The 27653-nt window shown below is 42.8% G+C and overlaps 1 protein-coding gene across 4 annotated transcripts in view; it reads left to right on the forward strand.

Moving 5' to 3' along the window:
• mid2 (midline 2) overlaps positions 1 to 27653 on the forward strand; it is a 219630-nt gene that overhangs the window by 51974 nt on the left and 140003 nt on the right. For 2 of the 4 annotated variants that reach the window (XM_033622488.2, XM_078169377.1), the window contains exon 1: positions 23035 to 23395. The exons of 1 other annotated variant lie outside the window; for it this stretch is intronic. In XM_033622488.2, coding sequence (XP_033478379.2) covers positions 23059 to 23395 — 337 coding nt within the window. In that variant the 5' untranslated portion in view covers positions 23035 to 23058. Of the gene's footprint in view, positions 1 to 23034; positions 23396 to 27653 lie in introns of those variants that run through there. One more of the 4 variants, XM_033622513.2, reaches the window with a different exon arrangement.

Below are 27653 nucleotides of genomic sequence, written 5' to 3' on the forward strand. Positions count from 1 at the left end.
TTGGGGATTCCTCTTTTTACATAAAGTAAATTTATTTATGCACCATTGATTGTGATGAGCTTTCTCTTTATTGGTTGCCACCCTTGGGCTTGTAAAGCCCAGTTCTGACCAGATATTTGCGACAAGAGGAAGTACTTGTAATGCGTCACTCTGCAACGTTTTAAAAAACCTGCAAGATTACACCAGTGCAACCGACAAGACGACGTATCATCTCAATAGCAAGGACTCTCTGTACTTCTGTTCTAACTTGCAGCTTTTCAGGCTTATTCTGCAGCTGAATATAAATTGTAGCTTCTTAAAATATGAGTGAGGATAGTGATAGTCAGATACAGGCTACAGTTGCATTTCAAGTTGTTATGAAACAGCAAAAACATAAACAAAATAACCTCAGCTTTAGATGTACAGTGTTCGTAATCACAATAATTAAAATTACCAGCACTGATTAATCAGTCAGTGAGCCTGTGTGAGCCAGCATCAGCAGCAGCAACCCACTGTCCAACACGACACACCGTAATGACGGAGGCCTACATACGTGTCAGCAGCCGCAGGAGATGTAAATGCAAAGGACTCGGGCTTGGCAGACACGGAGGGCTGTTGTCAGATTGCCCCGCCGAGCCAACACGCCATCTGCAGTTTGAAACTGACTTGGCCAGCTGACTGCTACCAGCTCACTGGCTGTTGAAACAGGTGACATGCCTTACATTCTGAAACCGGCCTCTGGCGATTTCACAAGTTTAGTCGCAGGTGACACCATCCGCCGGCTTGAGTCAAGTTTTGACGGGCCACTTGACATCGTCGCAACTTTTCACTGCAACCTTCTAAAACTCGCGAAATTGTGCTCTGAACTGGGCTTTAGGCTTCAAGGAGGACTACAGAGAAAAACAATCTATTTTTCTTATGAAGTATGGGCTCGGTTCCCATGGTTACATGGTTTGTCTTTGATGTGCGGCATTTACATTTAGTATGAACTTGATCAAGGTTGTCTTTGATACAAAAGAGAGGAGGGACAGACAGAGAAGAGAAATATAAAAAAAGGGAGATTGAGGCTCATTTAAAAGTCATTGAAGCCAGGCTTTTGCCTACTGGCACCTATTGTCTGATTTTAATGATGGTCTCTCAAGAACAGATCACTCTTTATATACCTGCTGACTTAAAAGATGAATTCCCATTCTGTTGAGTGATACAGACAATTGAGAGGGCCGGCCATGTCTGATGTAAACAACATTTTGTCAGCCTTAACAACACGGTCTGACTCGATAATGACCCTCGTCTGTGTTCCCAGACGTGGCATTTAGGACTAAGGACAGACCTGCCTGGCAGCATTCCTCCCTGATTTTCCCATGCAGAACCTACACAGGTAGACGGCTACGTGAGAATCCATTTGTCAAACTCACGGTCCTTCACGGCTATAGACAGCCGCTGTCAATGGGAGGCTTTTGAGTTATTATGTGCTTTACCAAAAGAAGCATGCGGCCTGTTTTTAGAGAGGTTTCTAAAGGATTTTACACACATAGGCACTCAGGAATTCACACACACATTAACTTCCTGCCCGCCTCCTGTTGAGGCACACCACACACTCTCTGAGTACTTAGCTTTTGCCTGTCAAGGAGGCACACTCTGCAGCAGATGCAATAGGCCAAGCAGTGGCATGCTGAGATAATGCACACGGTAACACTGCCAAAGTTGTGATGTTGCATGCAGACCTGAGTGCAGGCTTTGACTGAACAGCAGTCATTTCAGTGCACCCCCATGCTTTGGAAACAGTGTTTACAGCCCTTTCAAATTTTAAAAATTGCTCAGTTGGAGCATGTCATATCAACATACCCTTTAATAATCTGGTGTAGGACGCAGGATATCTTTTCACTGTGTTGTTCCTCTGCTGCTAGTGGTCAATACAGCAGGCATCCCAGTTTTAAGCAAACTTAAGCAGCTTCAGTGATTGACTGATTCAGTCTTGGACATATTTTAGGTGACAGCAGGAGGGAGACCCAAGTAGCTGCATTAGCAGGAGCTTTGTAAATTGGCTCTCCTCTGTGAGCCACAAGGGCCTCTCTGTCTCTCATCTTTCTGCTCCACTTCTGCTTCCCCGTTCTCTGCTCTCAATCTTGTTCCTCTGATGTCTGTTTCTCACTCATCTTCATTTACTCCCTCTTTTTTTGAGCCTGGCAAAAGCATAAATAGATTATTAATACTAGAGAGGCAAGTTTTTTTTAATTTTTTTTTTCATGCCCTTCTCTCTTTCCCGCTCATTGCATTTCATTTCCCTTTTTCCTCCGCTTGTCTCATCCCTCCTCTGGTGTATGCCTTCTGACAGCAAAGGTACCCTGCAGCCTGCCTTGGCCAGGTATAGCGCTAGATGAAAGGTTTGCAGCCAGAGCTCTCTTTCAAAGATGCCTTCTGCTGCATCCCTGCTCTCCATGGGCACTCAGTTGTCCCTGCCAGGCAGATGGAGATAAAGAGGGCAAGGAAAGGAGAGGAGGGAAGGAATGAAGGAAGGAAATAACTATGGATGGAAGGGCAAAAGAGTGAAGGAAAGATCACAAGAGACAAACAGTAACAGGAAGTAGAGAAAGAGAGAATGAGATCTAGAAAGTCTGCCTTACTCAAGATCCGGAAGTAGCACCTGGCCTCTGTAGATGATCAAAGAAGCTCAGTATCCAGAGTGAAAGCAGGGGCACATCACTTCCCCTCGCTGCACCCCTGCTTTCACTCTGCTTCCAGTTTGAAGCTCCTCTTATACATCCGTACTCAAGTCTGGAGGTCGCCACGGGACATAAAGGAGCTTTTGAAAGTGTTCCTGACATGTTTTCATCATCTGATGTCTCGGAGTCACACTGAGGTCTGGGTTCAGTTGGAGAAGTAACATCTTGTGCCTTCAACAAAATCCATTGAACCTGATCCCTCAAGGTGAAATTTAAATGGCTTGTTCCGCTTCGGCGCCCAATCAAGTCAAGGCTTGATGTCCTCATATATTTAGTCTGGATTTGTTTTATCAGTTTGGTACAATGTAAGCAAACTGCTCTCTTTCACATTGAAACATATGGATCAAAGAGAAAAGCGTGCAACATTTTTGTCTCTGCCAAAGAGAAGTTTGATCTCGAGAAAAACAAGCTATTTCAAGGAAGGTAACATGTGGAGATGATATTCGCCTGTTAAAGCATCTTGTTTTGGGATAAATTCTAAATTCCTTCTTATTCAGGCTGATCTATAAGATGTGCTGAGTCCCCACTTGAAATGATATTGGCTTTCCACACAGGAAATATGTCTTGCTTGTCCTCTGCTACGTGGCAGATCTCCAGAGTTACATTCTACTCAAAATAGTCTGCTGCCTCAGCTCCCAAACTCTTTTACAAGCTGTTACTAGACCAAATCAAAACACAGCGTCGTGCTGAGTCCAAACAGACATTTATTAGCTTCTGTCAGAAAAGTCATTGCCTAGGAATAATTGAAAACTTTAAGCATAAAAGAGATATTGCGTTCGCCGTCAGAATGTAATCGATTTGTTTCTTTAAAATAACCATCCGTGATAGCATTCTCCTCAGTGATTGGAGGGAGGACAAGCAGGCTCTAAGGTATACCTGCATAAATCTTATCTGAAGACAAGCCAGATAATGCGCTGTAGGCCCAAGCCGAGAGATTTAGCCTCTGGATGCTGCAGTGACAGGAGATACTGAGGGGAGGCAGAGCGGGCAGTAAAACAACTGACAGTTGGTCATTACGAAAGACGCAGGTGGGCCAAAAATCAATCACGCCGAGACTGGCCGGGACTCTGACAGATGCCTGACGTCTGCTTGATGAAGAGCTCTGCTGTTCCACTGAGTGATGAGGAGGAGGAGGAGAGGGGAATGAAAGAGGAAAGAGGAAAGAGGAGCGAGGGATTTAGGATAAGTTTGAGGATAAGCAAGAGGCATGAAGGAGGAGGAGGAGGTGTGAAGACAATAATGAACCCCCTGAATCAGGGAATCAGCAGGAAAGTAGCAAAAGGGTTGAAGTACTGTATATGTAAATGAGTAGATATGAGGGGAAAAGTTCAGCACACAGAAGGAGGTCAGCATTTCCGATAGTAGAGGGGGAAAAGGAGATCAAGACAAAAAGGGGAAGAAGAGATAAGGAGGGGAAGGCAAGGTTGAGACATTTTTGCCAACACCTGAAGTCAAGCTGTCATTTGATGCGGCTATAGCTACCGTAACAGCACTTTAACAGCGCTACGTGCAGGTTTTAGAGCCGGCCGGGGTGCGTGTTTTGACAACACCTTTATAGGCTATTTCATGGTGTGTGCTCTAACTGTATGAGAAAATATCTCAAGTGTGAAATGCCACTGCATTATTGGCCCACACTCAATAACTGGGAGCGCTTTATTTAATTTTTTTGTCAATTTTCTACTCATTTAAAAAACGTGTATATCAAGGGGAATTTTCTGCTCCGGAATAACGTCTGGATTGTAAATGCACTTTTAAAGGTCGGCCAAAGTCCAATGAGATTCATTTTCAAACAGTTTCTAGTGAATTTACTGAGGAATAATTTGAATTGGAAGACATTTATTTCATCATACGTACAGCTTAGTCTGCTCAACATGACGACTTTGGGGATTACGTGTGAAATGAAGGGTCAACAATTGGTAGCTCGCACCTTTTTTTGCAGCCTTTGTCATTTTAACCACCATGTCTGTGAGTCTAGGTAGCACAATACAAAACACATCATCGCCGACGCTAATATCCTCTGTTGCAATCTCTCTCGGCCGTTTGAGGATCTTTTTAATATACAGGATGCATTGTTGAGCTCGTATCTGTGTGGGACTCCGTCCTTTTTCCATCGTACAATGAAATGAAACTGGAGCAAATGGAGGGGAATAAATTGTCGTGACAAGCAACAGTCCTGTGGCAAATGGGTAAACATGTTTACAGAGCATTAAGAGTACTTATCCAGTGCATCAATGTCAGCCTGAGTATTCCACAGCAAGGCCACCAGACAAAAGATGAGCAAACAACTTTTAGATTAGTGTTTAGGCTGTCTGAATAGAACAGAAAATAACCTACCTAAGCCTTGCTACTCCTGCACACTCACGGTGCCAGTGTCCTGAAACACCATTACAGCTTCCTTCTTTGCATTCTTTAGAGTTGGCTTTGTGCTTACCCAGGCACTCTGATTAGCAGTTAATTCAACCCCATTGCCAAAAAGAAGAGAAATGTTGGCATTGTACATTTCTGCAAACCACTATGTTACATTGCATGATATTATGTAGCAGATACATTGACACTTTATGCTTCAACATGTGGTCAGGGTTCGGCACAAAAAACACTTGGTTTTGGTTGGAAAAAGATCATGTTTTGGCTTAAGATATCTGGTTTTTGGGGCTAAGGTTAGGGCATTGGTTCCCAACTGGTGGGTCGCGGTCCAAAAGTGGGTCACATGTCCATTGTCCATTCTGAATGGACCACAAGTGGCTTGCAAACATATCAACTTTGTAAGAAAAACACTATTTATTTAAGTACAGTGAATATCCAACTCAGAGTTTTTATTTTAAAGGGCTGTCTCATGCTGTAGAGTGAGTGACTATGGGACAGCTGCTTAACAAAGACCGCAAACTAGCTCGATGACGTGGTCAAATGCAAGTATGACGCTGAATATATTAAACTATGTGGACCTTGAACTCAGGAGAAATCAGGACCCTGTGGCCAGACCAAATGGGAACCACTGGATTAGGGTTTTGGTTTTCCAACTGGAAACTCAGCAATATTTTGGTTTTGTTGAGTGTTGGTCTCGAACAGTGGTCCGTGGATTTTCAGGCATTTCGCTCAGTTGTCAGACCATCCACCACCCAGCCTACCTACCAATGACATAGCAAGCTTTTATTCTGTCACTTTAGAAATGTTGATGATAGGGCTGCTCCTGACTAATAATTTTCCTAGTTGGCCAGTAGTCATCATTTAGGGCCATTTATCGACTTGTCGTCCCTATGTTTACCATATTAATTCAATAATCAAATGATATATTTTGGGCGGGGCAACACAACGGTTTGAGTTGAAGGTGTGAGAAAGAATAGTATCAGTAACATTGTTAACACTGTGCTACATTACAGAGAAATACAAAACCGTACTAATGAACCTTCATTAATATAGGCCTATATTTTATCTACAAGTGCACGTCACACACTGAGCGAGCCGCCTGTTAATGACGCTGTCGGCAAAGCAGTAATGATTGTGCTAAGTGGCTAATGGGCATGTAGCTACTGACATGTTTCAGATGATACGTCATGTTTGTAGTCGACCAATGAAGATGAGTTTACATATCACCTTGGGTTCGTCCTTCACCTTCTCAAAATGATCCCACACTTTGGATTTCCTGTCCGACATGTTATTAACTAGCCTGTGAAATAACTGCAGGTTAATCAGCGGCTGTACACATGGTGTGTGTTGAACCACCTGGAAATGCAAGGTGGGGCACTGGCACTACTCTTGTGCCTTTCTTGTGGCAGCATTCGAGAGCGAGGCGGCAGGCTGCATCTGAGGTTGCTAAGCAAGCATTGTGTAGCCTATTTACCTGAAATCCTGAGTGCAGAGCTGATCTTCTTCCAGGCGCTGTTCATAAGTGTGTAGGCGTATGGTCCGTGGGACAGATGTAAAGCTCTGGGTAGCCCTGCACTAACATGATCAACTTTTCCGTATTTATCAGACTGAATATTTACAGAAGAAGGGAAAGATATCTGTCGGCTGTGATTGGTTTGTAGCGTGATTCCTGTCTGACTGCTGAGCGTGGCCTCTACCTGTCTCTGTCCTTTCAAATTAAATCCCTAAATGGTCCAGTCAACTAAGTTTTGACTGATTTTGACAAGGCGCAGCTCCTAACAGAGTCTCACATTTGTTTTTTTGTTTGATTTTCCATTCGCGACCAATTAAATCTTGCCAACCAGTGACCTTTCTGGTCAACCAAAGTTTGGTCGACAATTAGGGGACAGCCCTAGATGGTAAGTATGAAACATGCATATCTAACGTGTTTACATGGTGTTATACATGGTTTGCAGAAAGATACAACGCCTACATTTTCTACTGGTGACTGTACTGGGTTATTTGCAGAATGATTGATTGTGACAGTCTTTGTTCACACACATACTATCATCCAAGAAGCCTCCGGCCACCTCAGCACGCCCTCCTTTCAAAGCTCCTTAAGCTCTAGTGAACAGGTGGGACCACACCCCAATCTGGTAGGCACAGCCAAAGGGGAGATGTTCAGGTCAAGCGGAATTAGTGTTTTCACACAACACGCACGAATACACTGCTTATACAGTGTGATGCACATGGTGTGCATGTCAAGAGGAAAAGCCTCAAACCCAGAAATGCCTTTTAAAAAGTCATGAGGTCATTTGCTGCTGAACCAAGAGTTAAGAAATTTAAAGAAAGTGACTAGGGCATGCAATCAGTGCAGGGGATGAATAGTAAATTAAGGAAAAGATTGTGGGGTTTTTTAAGTTGCTCATCCCTTAGGTCTCAAGTATGCATAAATGATCCCTTTGCTGCTACTACTACTACTACTACTGTACTTTACAGTAGATTCTGTTTTTGTGGCACTTCTCCTACAGAAATAATGAGCTGATTGGCCTCATTTTGATCTTAAACTATGACTGTGTAATACTGGTCATCATTTACTAGATAATCCTGAGCTGAAAGGCAGGAGCGAGAGGGGATGGATGAAATGCAGGTTCCACTCTGATTTGGATACAGCCATTGTATTCTTGGCGTATGCTCAGTAACAAATCAGACACTACAAAAGCAGTTGGTTATGGTTTGCTGAAATTGATTTAAGCAGAACAGTTGTTCCCATCAGTCACACTTCCATTTTACAGAAATCATCTTGACAATGTTAACAGGAATATTTTGACATTTATAACCAATTTACTAAATAAGAAATTATGAACACAAAAATACCACTTTTGCTCACATCCATGTCACCCATCATCTTGATACTTTATGCATTTGTCATTATTGTTGTACTGTAGACTGAAATTTAGGTACTTTTTGGATATTTTTTGTTATAAAGCATTTGGTGTTTCCCAACGCTGGGCACTTGTTATAGGTCATATGTCACAGGTGTAAGCAAACAAGACTCTGTTGATACAGAGTGAACCTCAGCTTTGATTGAGAGAGAAGCAATGCCTCTGCCCCACCATGTCTACGACTGATAAAACCAGCATGTCTTCTCCAGAGATGATACCTACACACCCTCTAACATTACTGTTTAACAATTCGAACTATAGAAGTCTGCCATGGGACTACTTTGCCTAACATTACAGAGCCAATGCTGAAGGCAAACCTGCTGACATAAGGAAGCCTGTATGCAGAAGGTGCGATAAGACAAAGTTGTGCAAGGGAAGAAACACTTCAAACCTCACCAAGCACCTTGGTGACAGACACAAAGACCTCTCTGAAGAGTGCAAAACATGAAAGGTTGGCGAAGGTTGAAAAAATTCTATAGGATACGTAGAATATCAATGTGCGACAGATTCTGTATCTTAAAGGCACTGTATGTAAGAATGTGGCCAAAACGGTTACTGCACTCAAATTCAAAATACTGCCGCGAGTCATGTCCGCCCCCCCTCCCCTACAGATTCGAGGTTGCTGGACAGCGGCACGCTGGAGACTGATTTGTTTGCCCACGGGCGGCTGCCGTGGCAGGGCGGCGTCGCCGCGTCCTTGATCTTCGGTTTTCCAGCGGACCGTTCGAGCAAGTCCGGCTTCTCTGCTGCTAACACTGCTGCCGGGATACAGCTGAGGAGGAGCCGGCTGCTAATGCTGTGTACTGGGACACTGCTAACGCTGCTGCCGGGATACAGCTGAGGAGACTGCTAATGCTATGTACCGGGACACTGCTAATGCTGCTTGCCGTGCTGCTGTAGCTCAGTCGTAACTGTAACTGATGCTGAGACTCTACTGACTGCGTGACTGGTAGATGGCGGTGGGTGGCGCAACAGGCCAAAACACAAATTCAAAACATAAACATGATTTGCGGACCGTAAAAATGTTTTTTAAATGTGAATATTCTGGCTGTACTATTGTTGTCGGTGCAATCAGTATGTTATATGAACATTATTCCTTAGTCTCTGTGACATATTAGGAGGATTTTACGACTATTTGCTTTAGATTTCTTACATATAGCTCCTTTAAATAGCATGATGACAAGCAATAGCATTCAAAGACAACTGAATTAAGCTATGGTTAGTGGGGTCTCATTTTGGTGCTTTTAAAAGGGTTAAAGAGCTAAATAGCTTCAGGCTATTACGTTACTAGCTACATGTCACTTCTTAACTGCTGTGGCTCTATAATATCGGACACGACAGCCACTAAAAAAGGCACATTCCCACCTTAAATGTAACATTGACCATAGTGAACATAATAATATTTAAGTGTAAATGGCCTGTTGGTAGAATCATTGTTTGTTGTTTTGGAAGTAATACATGGCTGTTTTGCAGGGCAGGTCCTTAATACATAATATAACCACAGATTAGGAATTTGCCCTGGTATGTATAAACTTAAAGTGAAATAGTTAAAAGTCCACTGTGTAGGATTTAAGGGCATCCATTGGCAGAAATGGTATACGATACCATTTTTTGTCTAGACTGTGGGGCCACTGGTTCTCCAGCTTATTATTCTCTATTTAATAATCTCATGAAATAAAGGGTCGTTGTGTTTTCTTTACTCTAGAATGAGTCATTTATATCTTCATAAAAAACAGGTCCTCCCCCACAGAGTCCACCATGTTTTTCAACAGTAGCCAAGAACAGACAAACCAAGCAGTGGTTTAAGATAGGGCCATACACGTTTTTATGTTTTTGTGTCGGTTATTGTATTTCTCCTACATGCTTAGCACACAGAAGAAGTTTCAGTTCTGCACCCTCACCACTAGATGCCACTAAATGCTATATGCTAGACCTTTAAGGGTGCTTTCAGACCTAGAGTTCACTCGCGTTGGTCTGAATCAGGGACTGATTTTGTTATAAAGTTGCATAATTGCCTAGAGTTGGTTCATGTTCTCACAGCAGCATTTACAGTGGACCAGATAGAAAGCCTTGTGTGAGAAGGCTGCTTTCGATTGGTCAGAATTTCCATGTGGGCAAAATCCAGGAAGTAAACGAAATGAAGAAGACAGTTTGAAAACGAGGCGCGGCTCCAACTAGAAAACAATGTTTTGATGCATTAGATGTGCTGAATGTGCATATTAAGGCAGTACAGGAGGAGGTGCACATTAATAATCCTCCAGGACTGTAACATGCTCATGTTTAACCCAAACAATGTGTCATGTGGCTGCAGTTGGTTCAGATCGAGGTCAGAACACGTTCTCACCACAAACGAACCGCACCAGAGTTCATTTGTAACCGGACTGAGGCCACCTCTTCAAGAAGGTCTCTGTCTGGTTTTTTTGGTGCATCCGAGTACGATTACTATGTTCACACCTGCCCAAAAGAACCGAACCTAGGGGGCAAACCAACTTGAGTTCGACTGATCTGAACCAAACAGGAGAAGTGTGAAAGCACCCTAAGATTTCATTGTAGATATATTTTGTGCACTGGTTTAGCAACAAAATGTGATCAACCCTTGTGGACATCCTGTTTCTGATCTATGAGATATTGAATATTAGGTATCCTGATACTAAACTTGGTATTGATATCAAAGTCAAAATTTCGTGACAACACCATTTGACATAAGCTTTCTGTGTGTTTCAATATGATGCAGATAGTTTTTGCCGTCCCTCTGTTTATGTTAATGAGTGCTGCACAGCTCATAGCGTACGCTGCAGAGTTTATACTACCCATGCTGTCGGCTCCTCTCAATCTCTCAACCTCTATTTATTTCTCCTCTATAGGATACTCTATCACCTTCCTACCTCTCATCTCTGTCCTCTACCTCTTCTCTTTCATCTCCTGCTTTAATCAGGCATCCTATCACAGACCCAGGAGGACGAGGGATAATGAGATTAGGCCTGTACATGTTTACACATTCCGATTTACATTGAGCCTTCCCTGTCTTTCTCTGTCTGACCCATATTTTCTCTATCTGCCTCCTCCGTGTTTTTGCTTTTTATGTCTCCACTCTTCCTCACAGGCTCTCTCACTCTCTCTCTCTCTGTTTCCCACTTCTGTTGCTCGCCTTTTGCTGCAGTGGCATCGTGTACACACAAGCTTTGTTCACCAATAACCAGTAACATTATCCACTCCACTCCAGTGAGGTTGTAATTCCTGCACTGTGGTGTCAGATCTAATTATTTAAGTTCACCTCACGGTCTCATGCATAATCTGTCATTCTCACTGTTTTGCTTATTTTGCATGGGGCTGCAGTTGTGTTGTAGGTTATGTAATAAAAATTCACTGGAGGACTTTTTTATGGTGGTGCCGGCACCGTTAGAAGTGTGAGTGTGTGTGTGCACTATACACAGTGACTGATCATGTTGAGCACTTCTCCTCCAGTCATCTGTCATCGAAACTGTCCTCGGTGCAGCCTCCCTTCATGTCACCTGATAGTCTGAGAACCACTCAGTTTTTACACAGCAGAGCAGAGCTATCCAAACGTGGGGGAGAAAAAAGTTATTGAGGCTTCAGCTAATGCAATGTGCAGAGTCCCAGGTTTTAGCAGCCAGCTCTTGCAAGAGAGCATAAGGTCTTTGCAATAGGGGAAATGAAATTATAAGTGCTTAGCAGGAGGGCCCTATTGATCCACTGTGACAGAGATAAGGTGAGTGAGCCAATTCCAAATGTCTGTAATCCTAAACGACTTCTGTGGTACCCAGGGGATGTGAGATACTCATTTTACATAATTGACCATATCTGCATAATTGACCAAACCTAAGCAGCGCTCTAATTTGGAATGTCTTTTAAAGGCCTGCTCCGTGATCCAAATGTAATCAAAAGTGGCAGACATCAAAACACTGAAACCTGCTATCACTCTCAAATTGGCTCCACTCTTACTTTTTTTTTTTTTGGAGTTTTATCATGCAAGTTTGTTTGTATTAATTATATTTGTGGGCTGAAATTATGATCAGTTCAGTCACAAAAATATAATTTTCTATCTATGTGGAACAAAATGAGAAAATATCAGTAATTCAGATAATAAAAGCTGTCCTAGGAAGAGGAAAAATATTAAATGATAGACTTTAATATCAGCCATTTGTGTTTCAATCTTCTGTTTTTGTTGTCAGCTCCTCTTTAGAAAACATGTCTCTGCTCATTCACCAAATCAATCCTGTAATCTGTTTTGGATTTTAGATCGAAAAATGTCTCTGAGTAACAATATGATAAAGTTTGTGGGCTGCCGTCAAATAATGGAGCGCTGTGCTAGTAAACTCCCACGTCTTGCCCTCTACCTTGGCTGTGAAGTCTGGTTCAGACACACAAATGGGTTGTTGTCTGTACATCTTTTGCTTCGCGGTACTGTTTCAGCGAGCCATTTTAAATCCGCCCCTGCAATTCATTATAAAGTAAAATACATAATATTAATGGCTATGTGACAGACACCAGTAAAGCAGCAGCAGTGCAGGGACCCTCTGACTGTTGAGAGCTAATGCCTATGTGTCCCAGTTGGGCTGTATTTGAAAGCAGCTGCAACACACACAAACAAGTCATCCTCTGGCCTCTGGAAACAAACCGCTCTGCTAACTGTGATACAGCCTGGTGCGAGCAGGCCACCAGTGTTACTCCAAACCCATACTCAACTTGTTGCACATCATTAGAGAAAAATAAACAGCTCCTGTGATCCTAAAGATTCTGACAGCCGACAACGAACTGCGTGTTCTCATGCCGGGCAGCTACTCGAGCAGAAAACACAAACGTGACATTATGGAAACAAGTTTTTAAAGCTGGATTTGACTCCGGATTCCTCTTAAAGGCTTCAGACAGCCGTGCTAATATGAAAGCCTTTCAGATGAAGTTATATGAGTATTACAGTGTTGTCATGAAACGCTGGTTTGGCTTGCTAAGAGAATGCTTGGGTGTTGGATAGTGTTGGTGTTATGTTTTCTGCTCTGTGTTGGATGTTTTGGACGGTTTATGATACATTCTTGTGACTAATAAGGTTGTCCATCTGCTGTTTTCCATTTTCCCTTTTTTTATCTCCTTTTTTACGGCCCTGGTGATAGTTCTTTTTTTTTCAGCTTTGACCAGCAGCTCTAGAGATTGGTCTGTCATTTGGTCAGCACACAAAAATTTCTCCACCCTTTATCTGCCACCATTTTCGTCCCTACGTGGCTAAAATTTGGTGTGGAGATCAATAGTGTGCGTGTGAAGGTGTGTGTTCATGTCAATTAGCTAAAAGGGGCGTGGCAATGGAAGGGACCAATGGCAAAAAGGCGCATAACTTCCAAATGGTTTCACAGACTTGCCCAAGAATATGTGGAAATATTGGTAATGAGCGAAAGGACAGCTGATCACGTCATTCAGCCGTTTAGCTAAAGTGGCAGCGCCTGGATGCATTCGTGTAGGTGGTCGCAGCTATGTGGAACTTGGACTTGTTGTAATGTCGTATTAATTATAGTCAACCAATAGCTGTCACTTAGGGCCATTAGTCGACTAGTCGGCCGCATGTTTACGATATTAATTTAATTATTAAATGATATATTTTGGGCGGGGCAACACAACAGTTTGAGTTGAAGGTGTGAGAAAGAATAGTATCAGTAACATTGTTAACACTGTGCTACATTACAGAGAAATACAAAACCATACTAATGAACCTTCATTAATATAGGCCTATATTTTATCTACAAGTGCACGTCACACACCGAGCGAGCCGCCTGTTAATGATGCTGTCAGCAAAGCAGTAATGATTGTGCTAAGTGGCTAATGGGCATGTAGCTACTGACATGTTTCAGATGATACGTCATGTTTGTAGTCGACCAATGAAGATGAGTTTACATATCACCTTGGGTTCGTCCTTCACCTTCTCTAAATGATCCCACACCCGACATGTTATTAACTAACCTGTGTAATAACCGCAGGTACCAGGCCTGGAAATTAGAGGCCGTACACATGCCCTTTCTTTAACCGTCTGGAAAATGTGAGGTCGGTCTTTTTTGTGCCAGCCTTTAAGAGCGCAGGTTACATCTGAGATTGCTAAGTTTGTTTAGAAGTGTGTAGGCCTACCGTTTTTTTTTGTTTTGTTTTGTTTTGGTTTTTTTTCCTCAGTGACTAAGCGACCAGTTAAATCTTGCCGACTAATGGTCGACTAACGTTTGGTGGACTATTAGGGGGCAGACCGACTATTAATATTTTAAGTTTGTCTCCTGAAAGACAAGATAATTGCAGTGACTCAATGTCAGTGACACATTGCAGCATATTTCAACAATGTACAATCAAATGCATATGCTGTATGATAAGTTCCTCCCAAACTGTCCAGATTGACTCTTCCAAGCTGTAGTCTCTGTCAGACATCCAACTATTTTTGACAAATTGGTTGTGCACGTTTTTAGTCTGCTGCTAATCCTAATGAGGTTCCCCAAAGCCCCTAAATGCATCTGACTTCTATAATGTCCCAATATTATCTCATATAAATTATGGTGCAGTGACATTACTGGCTAGATAAGCACTGTAATTATAACAAATGGTGTTAAGGGGTTATAAAAGCCATTAAAATCTCTGTTTACACTTGTCAATTTGTAGTATGAAGTCCAGACTCGCCGCTCAGCTGCAAAGGTCAAACACAGTTAGACGGATCATTCTGTCTGAATATATTTTAATTGAAATTCTTCTCACTGCTTATGTTGCATAGTTTTATACAGTATTGTCTTTTTTTATTTTCACAAATGAGTTTGATACTGTGGATGAGAAACATGCACTAATCTGGCAGCGCATGGATCACTGCTGCTTCCATCCAAACGGCCTTATAAATGTTGTGTGAACAGGTGGAAAGTGGACATTTTGTTTCAATCGTTTTGCGTCTTTGTTATTTTTATTTCTCTCTCTTTCAAACGCTGTAGTAGTCACTCCTTAGATTTGGCTGTGTGTCTGCGGACAGCCTGCGTTCGGCTCCAGCCTGTCTTGGTGTGGAGCCAGAGGGTGAAGGAGGCAATGTGACTATGATAAGAAAGTCTGGGCATTCCCTCCACTGAGCCCACACACACACACACACACACACACACACACACACACACACACAAAGCAGTTGCCATTCAGAGGACACAGCGTTATTTCATCAGACAGAGGTCACCATGTCTTCAGTTTGGTTCACACTGCCAGCTCCCATCTAGTTTTCCTCACACCCGCTTTAGATCTGATCCTGTTACCATGTGACACTGATCTGACCTGTTCACCGTCTAAATACTATATATGCACCACTATGCAGTTACAAATCCAGCTGTATGTATTTTAGAGTGCATCCTGGAGGATGCAGAACTTTATGGACTCTACTTGAGGTAGTGCTTCTACAGTAGCAGAGATGACACTCTGGGGAACTGTTGCTACGGTAGATCATTTACATCATGCTAAGTGACCAGTTAGAATTGCACACAATGTTTAACATTGTCTTTAAGGACTTCAGAGGGTAAAGCACACCCTTTCATTTCTATAGAAGTCAAAATCCCAACATTTAATAACCCACAGTGCCTTCAACTTGAAGAACTTTTCAAATCTGAACCAGCCTTTTTTAAATCACCAAAAACAAACAGCACAGCTTGTTTCTGTGTCACATATCAATTGTGTTTTTTGTCTATGTAGGTGGAAGTGAAAACAGAGCGTCTGCAGTCTGACTCTATTGGCGAAAAATATTAGATTCGAGGTGGCGAGACTAATGGAAAGCTGATGGAGCGATGCCACACCCAGCGACTCGTTTGTTTATGCCGTCTGAGTATTTTATTGATCTGTTTACGAGGGCCTCAATTTGAAATAAAGAAAAGGACGGCCCTGAGGATGACACCTTTACTGTAACTATATTAGGAGTGTTACTACCAAGCTGTGGCGTTCTATCACACTAAAATAATGGAGAAATAAATATAGGTTGTTGGAGTTACAAGGCTATTATTGTTCTGCTTTGTGAAGCGCTGTTAGATTACCAGAAACATTTGCTGCCAAATAAAAGCGAGATGGCTCGCAGTAGCATGATACATATCCCAGCTATCACACCAGGTTAACAGTGAGTGATTGTAATCAAAGAAATGATGATTGTTCAGTAAAATTGGAGTGAAATAAAATCATCGCCACGGCTACTGAGCAGTGTGTATATTACCACCACAATAGTAAGTAAACGCAAAGGCACAGAATACCACATCACTCTCTTGAGGTTTCTGCACTCGGCAAAAAAAAATTTCCGATGCTCCAAAGGGAACAAAGGTTTTTTTTTGGGGGGGGGGTTTGTCTCTGCTGTGAGTGTTTTTCCCAATCACTTTCTGTTGCTGCTGTACACAGACAGCCTGGTGCTTTACAATAAGTCCCTGATGATCTGTGGGCTGGGAGAGGAAAGAGGAAGAGAGGAGCTGATGCATTTCCTCTGGTCACACACTGTGAGGTGGTGCTGGTGATTTGTCATGCACTTCTAAGAGCACACACACACACACACACACACACACACACACACAAACATTGTTAAGCACTGGCACTGATGGTAATTTGATATGTAATATGCCCCATGCCTGGGCCACAGACGCACAATAGAGAGGCCAAGTCTCCAGTGGCCAGTGTGTTTACTGTCGACAGCAGCCTCAGTCCTCCAGCCTGTCCTCATTCTGTCATGGCCCTTTGTCTTTCGTAAGTATTCATCACACTTTTCATCATGTCCATTATGGGTGTCAAACTTTTGGTGAAATACGTACACAAGAAGAAATGCTGCTTCAATAAAGTTTTATAGTCCAGGTTCTGTGATATCAGGGACATCAGGTGAGTGTACACAAAGCTGACATCAAAGTTATATCCCGGCAACACGTGCCAAATTAAATTAATCATAAGAGTCCTTTCAGGTGTTGTGACAATTGAAGCTTTTGTCTCAAATTAAAGGGACAGTCCACCCCCAAATCAAAAATACATATTTTTTCCTCTTACCCAAAGCGCTCTTTATCAGTATAGATTATTTTGATGTGAGTTGCCGAGTGAGATATCGGCCGTAGAGATGTCTGCCTTCTCTCTAATATAATGGAAGTAAATGGTACTCGGCTTGTGGTGCTCAAAGCACCAAAATAAAAAAAAATTGAAAAATCCTACAGCAATATCTTTTTCCAGAACTTATGACCCAGATACTCAAGATAATCCACAGACTTTGTTGTGAGCAGTTTATTGTAGGAACTATTTTCTTTCTACTGAACTACACCGGCAAACTATCACAGCGTAGAAGGAAGCATGCATCTACTGCTAGCTCTCCTAGCACCACAGAGCTAGCTAAAATTGCAGCTCAGCTAAGGAGGACGGCATTAATGTTTAAATCTTGCGCTGTCACGAGTCCGAGCCTCTTGTCCATGAGTAGATGCACGCTTCCTTCTGAGCAGTGATACTGTTGGCGGATGTAGTTCAGTAGAAAGAAAATAGTTCCTAAAAAGAACTGCTCACACTGTGGATTATCTTGAGTAACTGGGTCATGATTTCTGTAAAGAGACATTGCTGTTGAGTTTGTCGAATGTATTTTTTGGCGCTTTGAGCACCACAAGCCGAGTGCCATCTAGTTCCATTTTATCTGAGGAAAGGCTGATAACTCTAGGGCAGATATCTCCAACACTTGGAAACTCACACCAAAACAATCTAGAACAGTGGTTCCCAAGTGGTTTAGCCACAGGGTCCACAGTCACTTGTTCAAAGTCAGCACAGTTTAATACATTCAGTGTCATCGAGCTAGTTTGATGTCTCTGTCAAGGAGCTGTCTGTTAGTCGCTCACTCTACAGCAGGAAATGGCACTTAAAAATAAAAGCTCTGTGCGAGAAATTCACTGTACTTCAAAATAAAGTGTGTTTTTACAAACTTGACATGTTCGTGAGTCACTTGCGGTCCATTTAGAGCGGACCCGCAACCCACTTTTGGAGGATGACCTACTAGTTGGGAACCACTGATCTAGAATGATAAATAGCACTACAGGTAAGAGGGAAAATATGTATTTTTGATTTTGGGGTGAATTTATTCTTGAGGTCCATTCAAATTGTGAATTGGAAACATGGTGGATTGAACAGGTTGCTGGAAAGGATGAGGCCTTTGAAATGCTATATGACAGGAGCAGCAGAGGCCACGGCAGGAGCAGCAAGTGACAGCATATCACTCAGGTGAGCCATGACGCAGCAGGCATAGCAGCAAAACCGCTAACAAAGCAATGACAGGCTCTGCAATCATTAGGGTGCATTTGATTTGTGTAAGAGGAATATGTCATGTCAGTGTAACAGGAGACTCTGGTGACAACCTGAATTAGTTTGCAAGCTTTGCTTTATTAATTAAATGCTACAACTGTTGTAATCAGTTGTATATGTGCTTGAATCACATGGGAGTATGGTGTAATAGCCAGCTAGTATTGCAGTAGTGAGTCTCTGAGGCTCAAGCGAGAGTGAGAGACTGAAAAAAAAAAAAAGATCAGTAGCAATCCTCTGACCAATCACAATCCAGCAGTGAGGTTGCTCTGCAAAACTAGGAGTAAACACACATCAGCGCTGTCCAGCACCGCAAATTGCTGAGTTCATTTAGAGTGCTGGACGCGGAAGCTGCTTTCAGAGGAGACGACTGCCAGTCACAAAAATCAGATGGCCTCGTGGTCAGCGAGGATAACTGAGTGAAGACAGCACTGATGGATGCCTGGGGCTGGATCCAGGCTAAATCTGTGCTGTCAATCAGCCAGCCATTCTGTCAGGCTCAAAGGGTAAAAAGACCTGTTAAAATCCAAAATACTCCCGGTGGGAATTAAGGTTTAATATTTACTTGTATCTTTCTCAAACTGTGTACTCGAGAAAAGGGTGTAATTTTCAGAAATTCTAATCACGCACAGAAAATGTGTGGGAATTTCCTGCAGAGCGTGCAGATGAGGGGGGGAAAGAACAAATGCAATTCTACCTGTTTGTCTGGTAACACCACCTGGCTGCACAGCGACAAGATTTTCCAGTATCTTGGTGGAAAAACAAGCACAGCAGCTAGACAGATAGACTTTACGGTATACGGTGTTGAACAGATCAGCAGAACAATTTGCACGCTGGGAGGCCGACATCGCCACAGACAGGAAGACGGGGTTTGGCAAAGAGGGGGTCCACAAACAGTTATCAAGACAAGAAAAGGCATGACATCTGTGTTTGTGGATATATTGAATATAGACAGACAATAAATACAGTAAACAGTGAGCTGAAAGAAACAGACAGGCTCTCAGACGATTTGCGGTGGCTCTTTGTTGACAGACGTAAAACACACCTGCTTGTTCGGCCACACCTTGTCTGGCTACCTGCAGCAGCCTACCTAGTGTGATACACCTTCATGCTGCTTTTCATTTCACTTTAGGCTCACTGGTAAACTGTTAGATACGTGTTTTTCATATTTTATGTCTGACTGTATGACCTCAGTGTCTGCCTAGTTTAGATCTCTTAAAACAAAATCTGTAATGCCTCCAAAGTGGCTCCACTGAGCTACAGTATATGTACCATATAGGCTACTGCCTTTGATAACAGGAGAAGATGTTTTGGTATTTGACATGACCAGTGGTGAGACATTTTTGGAGGCAACAGTCAGGAGTAACTCTTCAAAGCATCCTTTGAACTCGGCTTTTAAACGCTGTTTATACAGTTTGTCGAAATGTCAAATACACCTTTCTAAAGCCTGTAGGAGCCTAAAGCAGTATGTGATCAGTTTCAAATAACATTCACATCAACATCACATTACTCTGACTATTTTTTTTGGTTGGCATCTGTGAGTTATTAGACATCCCCACTTTCCCCACTGTGCATGTGGCCCTAATGCAGCGGGGGGAAGAAATGGTATCACAAGTTCTGACAGGTGCAGGTCAGGCTGGCAGAGAGCAGCAACAGCACGCTCGAGCAGTCTAAGAACTCTGCAAAACCTCTTAACCTCTGCACTGTTTCCAGGCGCACACACCACACATTCACACATAAAAACAGCAGAGCACACACCTGCAGACATAGACAGCCCACCTGCCTGCTCAGAACACAGTTGGAGTGATTCTCTGATATATTTTTTTGTAGTATATGTCCCCAGTGAGGTCGGGATCCTGTAGAAATATGATGAGAATACTACAATAAAAATGTGGGCCATATACCGAACCATTAAAGGGGCAGTGTGGAGGATTTAGTGGCATCTAGTGGTGAGGACTGCAGATTGCAACTAGCTGAAACTTCTCCCGTGTGCCAAGTGTGAACCATAAATTAGGATTTGTTCAGTGTTCATTGTTTAGGAGGTTTTTATTGGTAGACGTATTACCCGCAGAGGTCTCTTCCTCTCCAAAAAGAGCCAGGTGATTTAAACCGGTATTTCTCCAGTGATTTTATTCAGTGTTTCTTCAACTCTGTTCAGCTCATCACAGACAGGCCACTAGCCCAGCACCTGCGAATGTGTGCTCACCTCTTTTCTCTGCTATTTTAACATCCAGACATTAAGGAGGTTTTTACTTGAAGCAGAATTATCCAAAATAAACAGATCAGGTGATTTCAACCAGTGAAAACAATGAATTGTTTCCCATTAAAAAAAATTTGATTCTCCAAAGCTCTCATTGTGGAGGGGCTGCTAACTACAGGGGCCAATGGGAAAATGCAAAGGCTCTATCTACAGTAAAGCCAGTGTTTGTTTTGTCTGTTCAGGGCTACCGTAGAAAAAAAAAGGCAATGCAGCATGCATTGGTGAGGACCTGGGGCCGGTTGCACAAACATCCTTGAGTCTTTTCCTTAAGGTATCCTTGAAGTATTTACTCAACAGTTTAAGTTTTTCTCATTATTGTGGTCTTGTACTTTAGGACTGCATAACGTTTTTTAAACTGTTGGACCTTTGCGACCAAAGTAAGGACACAAACATAAAGTACCTCTGACTCCATCTTAACTGCAACATGGCTAAGTTTATGGAGATAGATGAGAAAAAATAAAGCCCTTTGAGAAAGTATTCTGCCACCAGGGGAACCCGATGGACACGCTTAATGATAAGCAAATGATTTTGTGCCATAAATTTGACCGGAAGTCCAGTTTATGAATGTGACCATCTGGAGTTGAATCACTCAACTTTCCAAAGCTGTGCTCTTCTAGTCTCTTTACAATTGACCTTTAACTAAGCCCTGCTCCTTTGTGATGGTCTGACAAGCTGTCGCAGTAAGCATGGAGCCCACACTGTAACTAACTGCACTCCCTGAAGCAACATGATCATATTTTTGTAAAAATGAAAGAGTGATTCCAGAGAGAAGCAGACAGAGGGGTCTACAGTCTGTGTTTGAAGTATATATCCAGGATGTCAAACTGACTCAGCAGCAACAACAGGTTCAAAAGACAAAGATAGTTAGAAGCTAAAGCCGAACTATAGGCCACAGATCACAGTGTAAAAGTGAACCACCACATCACTGCTGATCGCCACACAAGACAATGAATATAAAGGGAAACTTTGCTGATATTGAACCAGCTGTGTGGCAGTGTGTGCAGATGAACCGTGTTTGGCTTCATCTCCGCACACTGTGATGACACACAGCTGGTTCAATATCAACAAAGTTTCCCTGCTTCCCTTCACTGGTTCCTGTACAGCAGGGTCGCTCTTTGTTTCACTGTTATAATCATTAAAAAGCAAAAGCAGCATGTGTATACATTCAGTAGGCTATATCTTCAGTAGCTAGCTAGCTAACCCTACACTTTTCAGGGTTGATTCTGGTTTTGGAACAGGGAAGAAACGTATATCTTTTTCCAACCTCTATCATTAATACACAACGTGCCCCAGGCACAACATTTAGCTCCAAATCCACAAAACCAGCCTGAAAATTAAGGAAATCTTAAACGACTGCATTAGAGTCAGTGGAGCACAGCTATGTTGTTGGACCCTGGTCTGATGCTATGTTATGATTGGCCAGTCTGCGTCCGGGGGCGGAACTTAGCGAAATTCATGATCGCTGTGCGGTTTTATGCAACGGGATATTTCCAGTCAGTTACTGGCGAGGTATTTGATGTAAGCTTTAAGTGTCATACTGAAGGAACAAACTTAAGGTGTTTCGTGCAACCAGCCTAGTGGTCAATGGGGAAAATGCAGAGGCTCTACCTAAAGGCAGGGTTAGGATGCTGTTTTCACACCTGCCCAAACGAACCGCACTTAGGGGGCAAAGGAACTTGAGTTAGACTGAACCGAACCAAACAGGGCAGGTGTGAAAGCGCCCATAAACAGCTCATTCTAAGATTAAAAAACCCCACATAGATTCTTATTTTCAGGTGATTATACACTAAAGGAAACATACTTTTTATATTATATTTAATTTCTGCCAATGTATCGCCCTTAAATCCCACACACTGGACCTTTAACTAACAGGCAGACTGTGTCATGTAGGAGTATTACATGCACACTAAAACACACACGCATCACTTAGCACACACACAGAATCATGTAATTAATCTGGGAAATTAAAGTGTGATATCGCCATTATTATAAACCACTTTTGCTCAAGTTGAAATCTATGAATATTCTAATTGCCGCCTTTGGGCTTGTTTTTTTTTTTTTTTTTGTGCAATTGAACATGATATTACCTCCCTGTTTTACTTATTGATAGTAATGAACAACGCAGGACTTTTAATATCTGAGGCCTGCTTCATTTCCCGGGGTTGCATCATTTTTCCAGCAGCATAAGAAAATGAAGAGCGATTGTGGTCATTAATTCATTCGTCATGCAGGCTTGGAAACTGCTTGTCAACTCCTCCAAGTGCCTGTGTGTGACCTCATTGTGTGACCTTTGTTATTGGGCAGCAGCAGTCGGTTGTTGTTATCACCCTCTCTGCCCTCTGATTGAAATTTGATTATCCAATCAACTGTATGAATCAGTGTGACGTGTTAGTCTGCTGCTACACTTTTCAATTAGTTATTATGCTCCAGTGACAGCCGCTCCAGTTTGGAGTAACGCGCTCTGCTCCGCACTGAGGCTCCTCTATCTGCTGGCTTTGGCTTTTTGTATTGTATGGGTAGGAGGAGCCGCTTTCCTGTGATTGTCTGCCTGCTCTCTCCCTCCCTCTCTTTCTCGCTCGCTCTCACTCTGCCTCTTTCCCTCTCTCATTTTTCCAAAGTTGAATATTCCGCTTGCCTCGGTGCAGCCCCACTGACTCAACGCACCGCGCTGGTGTTGGTGTCTTTTTTGTGCGTCGCGCCGAGCTGCGCCCGTTTGGATCAGACTTTGGAGAGAAGGAGTCCTCTACGTTTATCCCGGCTCTGTCCACCCTCTCCTGTGTTTCTTCCAACTTCATTTCGGGGCTACTTTCAAGATGACAGAAGAAAAGAGAGTTCGGCATGTAAAGCTGGTAGGTGTCTGTAACCCCTCCCCTCCGCGCACAGAGGTGTCTGGCTCCGTGTGGCGTCTGTGTGGGTTTCAGGTTTGTGGCAGCGCACAAAACGCGCCCGGCTGCGAGAGAGAGGCGCCCGGGAATAGAAACGGGAACCGGTGGTTATTTTTTCCACCATCCACTGGGATTGTCTTGATGTGTGAGCTTTCCCTTGACTGGAGCAGATATAAACGAACACGTCTGAAGTAGGCTGCTGGTGTAGAGCTCAAACTTAGACTCTTGGTGATTTATGGACAGGGTTTCTGGTGTGTTTTCAGCGGAGCCAGTGTGATGTTTTGCCATATATGGACAGATGTGTGTTGTTGCATAGTGTAGATACTTGTGCTGAGAGTGAAACATAACATTAACATGTTTTCCTACTGTGGTCATCTCCAGCAATTCTGGTGAAATGACATATTTCTTATATTTTGCTTCTGTAACTCCCACAAGATCATAACAAGGCGACCCTGGACCCTACTTCAGGTCCCCCTGCTGCGCAGAGGATCACAGACTCTTGTTATTAGAATGATTCAGCAATGAGATTTATGTGTTGCTGTCATGCCAAAGCATGTGAAACAGTTTTAATGAGCACGTGTGTCCCTCTGCTTGTTTCAGGGGGTTTAAGGCTCACTTGGGGAGCTGTGCCATGAAACACAGGCATTTAGGGCTATTTACATTTTATCAGGTTCCTTATGGCACCCTCGGCGTTCGTCTTCCAACAGAGAAGCAGTAACCTGAGCTGACATTGTAATATTTTTGTTGAATTTCAGGTGCGTTTTTTTTATGCACACATTGTACTTGTTGTTATGGTGCAGTTGTTTACCTCTAAAGCAGCACTGTAATGTTCCTGCAATAGAGTTTCGATGGGATTGTTGTGCAGTATCTTTCTAACCTGAAGTGAGTGTTGATTCATTTATAGGTTTCCAGAGGAGACAGTCTCACTGAATAATTCCAGTGTAACACAGCTGCATATGTTGTTTAAACATAGATGGAGCCGAAAAGTCTTTCCTGTCTGATTTCAGCTGATCTAAAGCAACGACTTCAAAATCAAAAACAAATCTGCCACCGGGTAGCGTTGAAGTGCCCCAGAATTAATACCCTGTCAAATCGTGATGAAATGCACAAAGTTGTCAGGAGGGTGTTGAAGTGTCGCTGCACATAATTCAGCTCATGCGGTGCTGAACTCTGTTCTGATGATCCTGCTGAGCTCAGCTGACAGTATGAGGGAATGTGCTTGTTGTTAGGCTGCTTTGAATGCCTCTGTGTGCACAAGTGTTAGGGTAGCATTAACAGGGAAGGTCACCGCTGTTTTATAATGTGATGAACGCAGAACATCTTGAGTCTTGAGCTGCTTTTCATTTGGCTCTAACCTTTCCTTAAATCAGCCGCTCTTTGCCGAATCTTAAATCCTGTCTCCAGGTTGATGCCCTGCCTCTCTCTTGCTCTCTCTGTGCCGCCTGTTTGAGCAGAGCAAAGCCATGATAAGGTGGACTAAGTGCACAATCCCAATCAGCCCTGTGCACGTCGCATAAGTGCACTGTAGTAGTAGTTTACCAGTTCTATTTTTTTTGCAATAAAGCCTGGGAGCTGCCCTGTCTCGTACCATTACACAACATGGCTCATCAGGCCGATTACACATCGCCACACTCATGTATGCTTCCATCTCAAATAAACAAGAGTCAGTGCTCTAGGCTGCCACTTATACCTTCAGTACCCATACATTCTCTCTCCTGACTGTCCGTCTATCTTTAGGGTTGTTTTCCTGTGGTCTCGTTCTCTTATCCTCCCTGCCTCCCTCTCGTTCTAAGTGTCTCTCATTTCTCTCTCTCTCTCTTGGTTTATCCATGCATCAATCATCTGTCTCCTTCCTCTCTCCTTCCATCCAACTCTCCGAGTCTCCCCCTGTGAGGAATGGTGGGTGCTGTTCCCTGTCGGTGCTCCGAGGCACATTGCAGAGCTCACTGTTTTGTGTCTGCTTTACCTGCTATTAACCTATTTTGTTTGGTCTTTTGTGAGCAAAGTTCCTTTTATTCAAAGGAGACAGCGAGGAGATTAAGGGAAAGTGGTAGCTTTAAAGAAACACTGTTGTCCAGAGATGGTGTCAGACTGAATTTGATGGACCAAGGGAGATAAATTTAACGTTGCTCATTAAAGTTCTGGTGCAACAGACGTTGGAGCATCTTAAGCATCTGTGCTGTGACGTGTTTCATAGTGAAACAGAATATTTGATCAGTGTACAGTTACAAGAGGGATTTAAATCAAATCCTTTGCATTTGACTGAACTGGTAAAAGTGGGTGGGCTTAGAGTTTAGCAGGATACGCACACCTCCCTCTCGTTAGATCCAAGACGAGAGACGGGAGAGATGAATGACTGAATTAGCTTCATGAATAAACAAATCAGAGGTCAGCCATAGTCTTTTAAAAATGAAAACAAAGGTTTGATCATTGAAAAGTGAGCGTGTCATCACAGTGAGGCCCCGACAGTGTTAGCCAATGGGACAGTAGTATCCTTCAGGGAAAGAGACAAATACCATCGTATGCACCATGTAATGTTCATTCAGTCAGGAACACTTAAGTTAATGACAACTTTATTTCCATTTGCAGTATTATAATTGGCGGTATGGCTCCGTTCTGGGGCCTCTTTGCTTTTCCTCAGGCCTATGCCTCTGCCTCTTTCATGCGCCGGCAGAGAGAGCACACCTCTCTGCCCTTCCATGCGCTTACATGGAAAGCCTAAGGCAGGGAGAGCAGCAGCAAAGACCCTCGGGAACAGAACAGAGCAGCATCAATGACAAACAGAAATGGCATGGATAGGTCAGACACAGCATGAAAAGGAGGAGCTGGGGTGGAGGTGGGTTTCAAAGCGGCTTGCAGACGAAGCACCAACAGTAGGCGGCAATTAGAATATTCATAGATTTCAACTTGAGCAACTGTTTAAATAGGGCGCCCTGAATGAGATTCGCCAATTGGTTGCATAGAGAGGAATCATGTAAACTATCAGGTGACTCCCTTCCATCAATCAGCTGCTCCATCAGTTGATTGGACTGTTTGAGATCAGCTGATGTAGCTGGAATGTGAGCTGAGCTTGGCATCGTGTCCTGCTTGAACGCTATCCACTATAAAATGCCTTGTGCATAATCAGGAGCTGTCACAGATACCGCTTTCCTCAAATAAATATATTCTAACCTGTGAGCCGTAACCTCGGTGTTTTGGAGAAACGAAGATGCGTAGCATGCTGTTTCTAGCTAGCTAACTAGCTCTGTGTGGTCAACAGTTGCAGATTGATTGATGGGGGATGTTATAGTATTACTGGTTGAAATCTTTATGTAATAGCTTATGAATGCACGTGCCATATTTTTATCTTTGCAAGAAGAAAACATTCTTGAATTTTTGACTTAAGAATGTGAAGAAATTGTCTGTGGTTGTCTGAAAATGGTTAAAAAGGTTTTTTTTTTTTTTTTTTAAATTTCATCTGGACTTTAACACAAAACTTTAATGATGAATGTCTGGTCGCAGTCATGGTTATTGCAAAATGTAGGTTAGGAGGGGAAAATGTTCCCAGATATCAATATGATATCAATAATGATTATTACTTTGAATACTTTGACTTTTTGTGCACTGAATGCAACAATCTCACCATAAGAGGGTGTTGATAACACATTACAGTAGTTCACTAAACAGAAGAAAACACCAGCAGACGTGTAATTGGTCTTATTTTGTCCTTCCCACAGTGCTGATTAAAATATCTAAAAATAAAAAACTCTCATTGCCCTCTGGCCATTTTTACATTAAATGACTTGTGACATTTAGCTGATTTATCAAGGCGTCTTCCATCACTTATTAGATCATAAATTATATTGTGTTCCTCACCTTTACTCAAGGTGCTCAAAAGTCCTTGAAGACTTTTAAATAAAGTCTAGTGTTCAGCAGCTTAGGAATAAGCCCAGTTAGGCAGAACTTTTTTCATCTTCATTTCAGAGGCGACATAAGTCATACATCTAATTCCAAGTGGCATTAAAAGGTCTGGAAAGTCTTCCTTGTACCTTGATGAAACTTTGAAACAGTCTGAGGTTGGTGCTGCAGCCAGTAATATTCATATAAGTACACAGTATCGTCTTGCCCATCGCCTGCCTCTGGTTTAAATATGCTGTCAGTTTCTTGTGTTTGTGTTATTGTGGTAGGAAGAAATGCCATTATTTTTATTTGTCTGTTTCATAATAGCAGCGTTACCCAAGAG

This window comes from Epinephelus lanceolatus, chromosome 7, assembly GCF_041903045.1.
Source record: "Epinephelus lanceolatus isolate andai-2023 chromosome 7, ASM4190304v1, whole genome shotgun sequence".
Lineage (NCBI taxonomy): Eukaryota > Metazoa > Chordata > Actinopteri > Perciformes > Serranidae > Epinephelus > Epinephelus lanceolatus.